The sequence below is a fragment of the Cicer arietinum genome, chromosome 5 (genome assembly GCF_000331145.2).
Source record: "Cicer arietinum cultivar CDC Frontier isolate Library 1 chromosome 5, Cicar.CDCFrontier_v2.0, whole genome shotgun sequence".
NCBI lineage: Eukaryota > Viridiplantae > Streptophyta > Magnoliopsida > Fabales > Fabaceae > Cicer > Cicer arietinum.
The window spans coordinates 15,163,821-15,173,063 of record NC_021164.2 but is presented as its reverse complement, the minus strand read 5'-3'; the positions used below and the strand labels follow the sequence as shown (position 1 = coordinate 15,173,063).

General features: G+C 29.8%; 1 protein-coding gene across 9 annotated transcripts; it reads left to right on the top strand.

Moving 5' to 3' along the window:
* Window positions 1–306: 306 nt before the first annotated feature.
* Window positions 307–8,770, top strand: LOC101513138 (probable ADP-ribosylation factor GTPase-activating protein AGD11). 9 transcript variants are annotated; one of them, XM_027330491.2, is made up of 12 exons: window positions 307–422; window positions 866–924; window positions 1,243–1,292; window positions 1,403–1,441; window positions 1,679–1,765; window positions 3,103–3,187; window positions 4,003–4,078; window positions 4,841–5,004; window positions 5,116–5,353; window positions 6,229–6,345; window positions 6,443–6,538; window positions 8,206–8,770. In XM_027330491.2, the coding sequence occupies exons 3-12, from the start codon at window positions 1,244–1,246 to the stop codon at window positions 8,485–8,487; spliced, it is 1,233 nt and encodes a 410-aa protein (XP_027186292.1). In that variant the 5' UTR covers window positions 307–422; window positions 866–924; window position 1,243; the 3' UTR covers window positions 8,488–8,770. The 9 variants fall into 9 exon arrangements, with proteins under 9 accessions (XP_027186292.1, XP_004514474.1, XP_027186293.1 ...); XM_004514417.4 differs by having other exon boundaries at window positions 308–422; window positions 1,170–1,292; XM_027330490.2 differs by lacking the exon at window positions 307–422 and adding an exon at window positions 519–700.
* Window positions 8,771–9,243: the final 473 nt, after the last annotated feature.

The following is a 9,243-nucleotide window of genomic DNA, read 5'->3' as shown; positions in this document are numbered from 1 at the left end:
CACACATAAGCTGTGTGAGTGTAATGTGTAATCATAACAAAAAAAGAATTTAAATTATAATTTTAGAGACTGACAACTAATGATCGTAAATATAAAATAATTTTATATTTATGCATATGTCCTTTATTTTCAATTTAAATATACAAATAATTATAAAAATTAAATAGGTTAACTTAATTACACTTTTAAAATTTATTTTGTTAATTTTAATTAATTTGACAGTTTGTTTGACAAAAATTAATTGACAGTTAAATGAAAAACAAACTGGAAAAATTCTATTTATGGATTATAGTTGAGAAATTGATGATACCAATCTGTGTGTTCTTAAATAAATACATGTTAAATTGTAATGTACAAGATTTAACACGCCCCCATGTAAGCGCGTTCAATTCTTTTTTCTCTCTGAACATCAATGTTCCTTGGTGAGTCAAATTTAACATTCATCACCACAACATAGAGCACTAAAATAAAACACAAAATCTTCAATTTCAATAATAATATTATTTTATTTCATTTCATTCTCTCATTGACTTTTTGATGCCCCAATGATTTTCATTTCTTTCAAATCAAAATTATAAACTATTCAATTTGTCAGAACTTATATTCTTTGGATATAAGATTCAAACTTGTCTCATTTTGCTGATTCTAGACTTTCAATTTTTTTTTTCTTCAAAGTTTCAGGGTTTCTTATGAATTAAAGGTTGTTGTTATACACCAATTTCCTCAATGATTGATTTGAAAAAAAAATTTGTAGATTTTCTATGTCATTGTATGTTTCTTCAATATTCAAAAAACCTATTAACTTTTTATGATTATTTTTTTTTTGGGAATTTGACAATAATTTTTTGTTTTCTTTTTGTTGCAGAGATAAGCTGACATTGCCTTATGCCTAATTTCAAGTGGAGAAAATAAATTATCTGATCTGTAAGATTTTCTATTTGAATTTTTTTTCTTCTTAATTCAAACCCTATTTCCCATTTTTCATGTTTATTCATTTTGAGTTTGTCTTATGGTTCTTTAATTCAACCTTGTATTATGGCATTAATTCTCATTAGAACCTCTTGTGAATTGTGTGTTTTTTTTTTTTTTTTTTTAATGTTGAGTTGCATTTTCAAATTGCAAAGATGATTAATTTAAAATCTGTGATTTACCTTTTTATTTTTATGCAGAGAAGCAGTTGAAAATTTTTATGGCTGTTCTCAGATTTTAATACATTCCTTTATTTGGTTTCAAATATTTGAGGATGGAGATGTCTATGCAGCAAGAAAATTCTGATATCAAGAGTATATCAGGTTAAAAACTTCTATCCTTTTGACTCATCTTCTCTTGCTTCTTGTCCCCAAAGTTATAAAATGAATGGTTGATGTTTTACTATTTTTGATCTTTACCCTCCGGTTCTCAGGGGAGAGGAGATTTGAAAATTCTGGCGTTCGGCCGGGAGGTAAGCAAGTCTAACTAAGGTTTATACCAGTCAGGTTTCGAACATGGGTTATATTGATCGATTTGAGCTTTATTAGAGTTCATTTACCTCTTCAACCCAACCACTTGGTTAATAGTTGATTTTATGCTAAGTGGTTGTGTTGTAATAATTTTGTAATGATGGTAGTTACTTCACAAATCACAGTGTAGAATGGTATTATGGAAGCCTGATTCTAAAAATGAAATGTCTCAATTGTAGGGTCAGGATCTTGCCTCTATGATCTCTTCTGCTGTGAAACACCAAGTTTGAATAGTCAAAGTCAAAGGGAGCAATGGATGTTATATGGTATTTTTCCTTTTTAAATTATCTGTTTTTAATGATTTAATGCTCTATTTTGGTCTGTCAAGAATATATTAATTTTTTTTCTTTCAATTTTAAAACTGACATTAGCCTTATGAATTGTCAATTTCACCTTTTTACTAATTTCTTTCTGGTATGACCTTATAATTATTATAGTTGTCAAATAACCAACAATATCAGTTGTTTGTTTTGTTATTGAAATTGCATAAACATGTATAACAATTGTTGCATAATATTAGTTTTACTATTATTTATATGTGAAAAGTTGAAAAAGAGTAGTTTAGTAATTCAGAGTTAGATGTCTAACACAAACATGTGGTTAGTTTGAATGGTAAGAGGGTTAGATACTTTAAACAAGTGGTCAGAGGTTCGAACCTTGGTTCTTGCTTATAGAGAAAACTCGGTTGAGAGGGGAGAATTCACCTTGTCTGCCCAGCAGATTATCCGACTGAGATTAGTCACTACTTAGCATTGGTGGATACTTCGTACTCATAACATGGCTATAAACTAGGGTATCATGTGTAATTAGACATCATATGCCAAATGAACTCTTAGGGCCTGTTTACTTTCTAAAAATATTTTGTAGTTTCCATTTTCTAAAATCTATGTTTATTTTAAATTGCTAAAAAGATGGAAGACTCATGTAGTAAACAATTGTGCTAGACAGAAGATGGAAGATTAGCTAGGGAGAATACATTTTCATTTTCAGAGACAATGAAAAAAATATTTTGACATTTTTAAAATTTTTGAAAATGCTAAATTTGTTTTAAAAAATTGCAAAAGAAAACGGTGAGCGAAATACTGGATCTATATTCATTTTATGTTTATTAGTTAAAATATGATTAAAAACAGGAGAACGAAAAAGTAAATGGGTCTTTAGTTTTCTGTGTTCGGCATAATATAGTTTCATGAAAATTTCCTCCTTGTCAACCAAAAACTACACTAGCTAACTTCAGCATTATGAATTGAATAAATTTGTATTCATTAGTGAATGATATAAAGACATCAGCATATAATAGGATGAGAGCATTTTTATTTTTAACAGTAAGTATCAAAGTTTTTTTTGTACCTAGCTTTGTTATGTTTAATGCTTCAATAAAGATTATTCAAATTCTGTTACGCTACAATGCTATAGTTGTTATTTGACAATCCTTTATACTAAATAACGTATTGCAGAACAATAACGCTTTGTTCAAACTCCACTACACTATAGCGCATTGGCGCTGCTATTTCGCAACACTGATTTTGTAGGTGTGATGTGATGGGTTGATTAGTTTAATCTTTTAGCTTATATACTATTTCTGCATATTTCCAATCACTAGGTCCACAGGAAAGGTTAGATAATTTGATGCGTCAAGCTGGGAACAAGTTCTGCGCTGACTGTGGATCATCGGACCCAAAATGGGTGTAAGTATCAGCTTGATTTTTAGATGAATTTGATCTATGTGCTTTGCTAACTGCTACATTTTTTTGAATAACATTATCTTGGATCATAAACTAGTTATTAATATCTTGGATCATAAACTAGTTATTAATACATTGTCATTCTAGACATATCTTATTGTTCCTTGTCTAAGTTAATTGAGAAGCTAAATATTTTTTGGTAATATCAATTTCAACTTGATTATTATTTGCTTCCTATCTTGGAGAAGCAACCCTAACATGATTTGTAAATTTTTATACTTTATCTGTAAGTTTTACATTTCATGAATCCAGTTGAGTTTTGATAAATTATGTAAAATACTTTTACTCCATCGTGGGGTTTATCTATTCTACTCGTAATGCACCCTCAGTAATTGATATCATGATGATAGTTCTTGGATATATTTTTCACTGATTTGTTTTTCATTTCATATGAGATTAAGGGATATGCACAGTTAGTGTAAAGTTATTTTACACTGACATTCAACAATAACTCTTCAATTTGCCAAATCATGTTTTACAGTTTTTAAATAAAAGCAGTTATGTAATTGCTAGTTTGATTGGTGAGTTGTGATTGGTTGTTAGTGTAAAATAATTTTACAACAGTGCTAATCCTTTATTCCCATTTTATATTTCTAGATTACAAGAAGTCTAGAAAACTTGAGGAAGAATTTTGATGACATGAAATATTCAATTCAGAATTAATTGACAAGTTACTTGTATGAGTTGTATCAGAAGATCATTAGTGCATATTATTTTGCATTTGATTTTATTCACTGCATTAATTGTTTGAATATCAGGTCTTCAAGTCTTGGAGTATTTATTTGCATAAAGTGCTCTGGTATACACAGAAGCCTAGGAGTACATATATCTAAGGTATGCTCCTAACATACCATTTAAAACACTTGTTATTTGACAGTTTATTTGTCTTTGTATTTTCCAAGGTTATATTTCTACTTGGACAAAAATGAGAAGGTTGAGAATATTTGAACAATTTTGAGAAAATTGCTTCTTCAATATCAACTATATGGAAAACATTTATATTAGTATAGTCTAAGTTTAAATTCTTATTGTTCTTATATCCTGTACTCTAAATTCTGTCTGAATTATATATGATATAACCATTGGCACACTTTTTCATAGTTTCCATGCTTTGTTCACCTTTCTCTTTCTGTCAATTAACTTTCACGCTAAAATTTGTATAAAAGTAATCTCATCATTAATCACTACAATTTGTGAGAACAATTATATGATGAAATGCTTTGTGAATGGAAAAATGTTTATAAATCAAGATTTCTATCATGTTGATAGTTAGTGTCACTTTAATTAATGATAATTTCTCCCTTCCCCAATATTGTTTAAAAAAGTGAAGTCCGTGCTAAAGAAGTTTAACTACTATCATGGGGAAAGTAGACAAATTTGTTAGCCAAGAAAGGGAAGTTAATATGAATACTAAAATGTTCTTAGCAACTTTGTAATCACAATTAGTACATAGTCACTACTATTTAAGTAATCCAAACATGTTTGAAATTGTGTGCACATTTTTGTGGGAGGAGAGTATTCTATTCTATTCCTTTTTTCCTAATACATGAATTTACTAGCACATGAAAATTTTAACATGATTTGACATTATTATAGGTTCTGTCACTGAATCTAGATGATTGGACCGATGAACAAGTTGATGCATTGGTCAATTTGGGTGGAAATACGGTAATCAATAAAAAGTATGAAGCTTGCCTTCCAAGTTACATAAAAAAACCAAAACCAACTTCTTCCATTGAGGAGCGCTCTGATTTTATTAGGTAACAGGATAAAAAAGCATGCATGAAGCACAAACACACGCATACAACCAATTCATAGTTCTCTTGAGGAAGGATACCATTGTGTCTCACAAGTTTAATTTTATTATTTAGGAGAAAATATGAGCTGCAACAGTTTGTGGATTCTGAGGAGAATTTGACTTGTCCCTTTATACCATCCCATGCAAGAAGTTCTTCATCCAGTCATAGTAGTTCCTCATACAACAATCCTCCACAAGACAAAAAACGTTATGATAAACAAACAACTAAAAATCGAATTGGGCTATCCTTTCGAAACAGTTGGGGAAGAAAAGAATCTGAGAGTAAGAGTACAAAGAAGAGTAACTCATTGGTAATGTTTCATTTCATTATTGCTAGCTCTATCAGTCATATGCCAAGTTAATTGAATAACTTCTTTTGAATTCAGTTTATGCAATAAAGAATGCTATCTATGTTGAGAATTCGTGATAGACTTAAATATAGTTTTTCTCTCTAATATATCCATTTTTTTAGCTTTGTCAAAAGGGCCCCTAAATTAACTTGTTTGATTTTAGATACCGTTGTTTTGTTTTAGTCCCTATTTTCTCTTTAGTCTATCTAACATTAGGGACTCAAACAAAAACAGAAGTTCCAGGGACTAAAAAAATATATATATACTATAAGTACTAAAACCAAATAATGAAGGCCAAAATGAAATAATATATATATATATATATATATATATATATATATATACTTTTTAAATGGGGAAGGGGAAATCATTATTATTATTAATAGCGGTTGCGTTAATAGCCATTTTACAACTATCCCATATGACATTTGAACCCTATCTCTTGAGGTTACGATGTCAAGCTTTTACCACTAAGCTGACACCTCCGGGACAAATAATATATATTACATGGACTAACAGAAAAATTAGAGGTACTAAAGGTATATTACAAGGACCAAAACATATTTATATTTAAGCCTCGTGACACGGCAAAGAATAATGGCTTAAGCAATATTAAGTTTTTAGAAATCAGTTCATTGGGAATTCTAAGACCTATTTTCCAATATGAAGCTTTACTGAGAAACATCTTGAGAATTAGAGCATTCATGTAATTTGAAGCATACTATTTTGTACCTTATCCTTGATAGAAAAATGAGTGAACATGATAAGCATTGAACTATTACAAATTTCTTATTTGTTGACTACTGAGTCTTGTTTCTTCCTATTTACTGTTATAGGCAGGTATGGTTGAATTTATTGGATTGATTAAGGTTAATGTTGTTAAAGGAACTAACCTCGCTATCCGAGACTTAATGACTAGTGACCCTTATGTCATTCTTTCTCTTGGTCACCAAGTGAGTTTCTTCATGTCAAAACTACTTAACATCGTGCATGCATGTATAGGATAATATAACATTAAAAATGTAACATTTTTAATATTTGGTCTTGTAGTCGGTGAAGACACGTGTCATAAAGAGCAATTTAAATCCAGTTTGGAATGAAAGCTTAATGTTGTCAATTCCTGAGAGCATCCCTCCTCTTAAAGTGGTAAGTTTAATTGTTTACCATTTGCCGTGAGCTATCATGAGAAAATTAAGTATGGAATTGATCTTTTGGTAATTGATACCTTAATCTTACTTTTTTTAGACTTGATTCAATTATTTAAAATTAATGACAGCCTCAAATGAAAATAATTTAGAACTTTGGATAACACTCAATATCCATTCATGGCCAGTTTGATGATCATAATAAGACGAATAGGATAATAAAGTTGGATAAGAATAAGATAATAAAGGCTTGATAAGTTCTTATCATATCTTGTGTTTGATGAGTACATGTCGCATGATAACACATTAGATAACATTATATTATCTTATCCTGTGTTTGATGTGCACTTGATATCGACATGATAGCATGAAATAATATTCAAACAACAAAATTGCCCATGAGAAAGAATTATGTATAGGCTTACACTTAAAGTTAGGCTTTAGATACAATACCAAAGCCTTTTCCTACTAGGTGGAGTTGGTTATGTAGACGAAAAAAAGTCATAATGGCCTATCATGGACCATGTATACAAATAAGTTATTTAATTCCATATTTCTCTTGCTTCTTCTTCAAAAAAAAAAAAAAAAAATCGAAATTTCTCTTTTTTGTAAAAAGGAAAATAATGCTTACACTTAAAGTTAGGCTTTAGATACAATACCAAAGCCTTTTCCTACTAGGTGGAGTTGGTTATGTAGACGAAAAAAAGTCATAATGGCCTATCATGGACCATGTATACAAATAAGTTATTTAATTCCATATTTCTCTTGCTTCTTCTTCAAAAAAAAAAAAAAAAAATCCATATTTCTCTTTATTGTTAAACTGAAAATAAATTTGAAGAGGTTCAATTTAAAGATAACATGAAGAGTTTCAGATTTAAAAGAAGAGCATGGTCCTCTTCCTCTGGAATGTTGAGTTTTAGGGGGGAAAACAATAATTAATCTATGTTTAGGGTTCAAAACGGGCACATAATGTCACAATATGGATGGTTAAAGTTTTATTTAATTATTTATTTATGTATAAATTGTGTAATTATGTCGATTTGTGCCTAAATTAGCATAAGAAAAGAAAGTAAGAAACCATAATGCTGGTCTAAATGTTCTCAGAACTTCAGGGAACAGTTTATGTAACTGTGCTCTTCTTTGTATTGCAATGTGTGTTACTATCTCTTATTTTATGTTCTTTGTTGCCGTTTTTGACCTTTTTCATTACCCTACCTATATCTACAGTTTATATTAAAGAAAAAATTACTTAAACATTTTTTTGTACTAATTTTTCATTTTCCTTTAACATTCTTGAGTTATGGTAAATTACTTGAGTTGTATGACACTTTTTCCTTTACTAGTGTCTTTTATGTGTATCATTGAACTTATATGTATGCCATCATCTACACTTTTATTTATTTATTGTTTCCTTGCTTAAAAAAACTCCCTTGTGTTTTGTTCAGTGTTGTTAAATATCGGCTATAGCGTAGTAGAATTTTAACGAATCGTTGTTGCTCTACGATATGCTATTTAGTACAAAATGCTATCAAAAAGTGGCGCTATAGCATTGTTGTGTAGCATAATTTGAATAAATCACTGTTTTCTGTGATCCACAATATATACCTTGTGTTCAATTTCTCTCTGCCTTTCATGTTTGATCAGATTTGATGTGATATTTAAATGCAGATTGTATATGACAAGGATTCATTCAAAACGGATGATTTTATGGGTGAGGCTGAAATTGACATTCAACCTCTAGTATCAGCAGCAAAGGCATATGAGAAATCATCAATCAATGAGTCCATGCAGCTTGGAAAATGGGTAGCAAGTGGTGACAACACACTTGTGAAAGATGGAATCATCTCCCTTGAAGAAGGGAAAGTGAGGCAAGAAATCTCATTGAGACTACAAAATGTTGAGAGAGGTGTCCTTGAAATTGAGCTTGAATGTGTTCCTCTTACTCAATAGCTTTGCAAAATATACATTTTGGAGTATTTATCAGTGTAGATTGTCTTGTCTCAGTTTTCCTTTGTACATTATTTATGTGAGACTCTGACAATCCTTATGTAGATGAAAAAGAAGTATAAATTATCAGTAAGTGTTTTTTGGAAGAGAGCTTATTGATAAATTTCAACTTTTTTGCTCTTTTGAAGCTCATGCTCAAGTTGATATATGGTTGTTCAAAAGAATAAAGATACAAAAAATATAAATGAACATAGATTTGTTCAAGGAGTTCGACAAATTGTACCTATATTTTCGACTATCGAGCTGCTGCAGTTTATTTCTATTAATTTCAAGCATAGAGTTTGCATAATTTGTGTTTAAATAATCCCTCTGTTTCTTAATATAAGAAAAAAAAAAAAAAATCACAAAGACCAATTTGGTTATTTAATGTTATAAAATTGTTATTCCAATTATACCCATACAATTAAATGTATTCTGACTTTCTAGTAAACATACACTTGACCTTAAATAGGAGAATAAAAACAATTATAGTAATTAAAGTACTATGGTATATATATATATATTCTCTTTTCTTCTTATAATAGAAGATAGGAAGTAGTACTGAAGTCTATATTACATATTATCATTATGGAACCTTACTTTAAGGTACTGCCCTGCGACCTCCTCACTTATAACTAACTATGATATATCTAGAAAAAAAGTAGCTTGCTTTTTTCACTTACCATTAGTTTATCTTTGAGGTTTTTCCAAAAATACTAT

Coding starts and splice junctions, on each gene's coding strand:
- LOC101513138 (XM_027330491.2), top strand. CDS start 1,244: ATGGAGATGTCTATGCAGCAAGAAAATTCTGATATCAAGAGTATATCA. Junction 1,766..3,102: donor GGAGCAATGGATGTTATATG/GTATTTTTCCTT, acceptor TCCAATCACTAG/GTCCACAGGAAAGGTTAGAT. Junction 6,346..6,442: donor TTCTTTCTCTTGGTCACCAA/GTGAGTTTCTTC, acceptor TTGGTCTTGTAG/TCGGTGAAGACACGTGTCAT.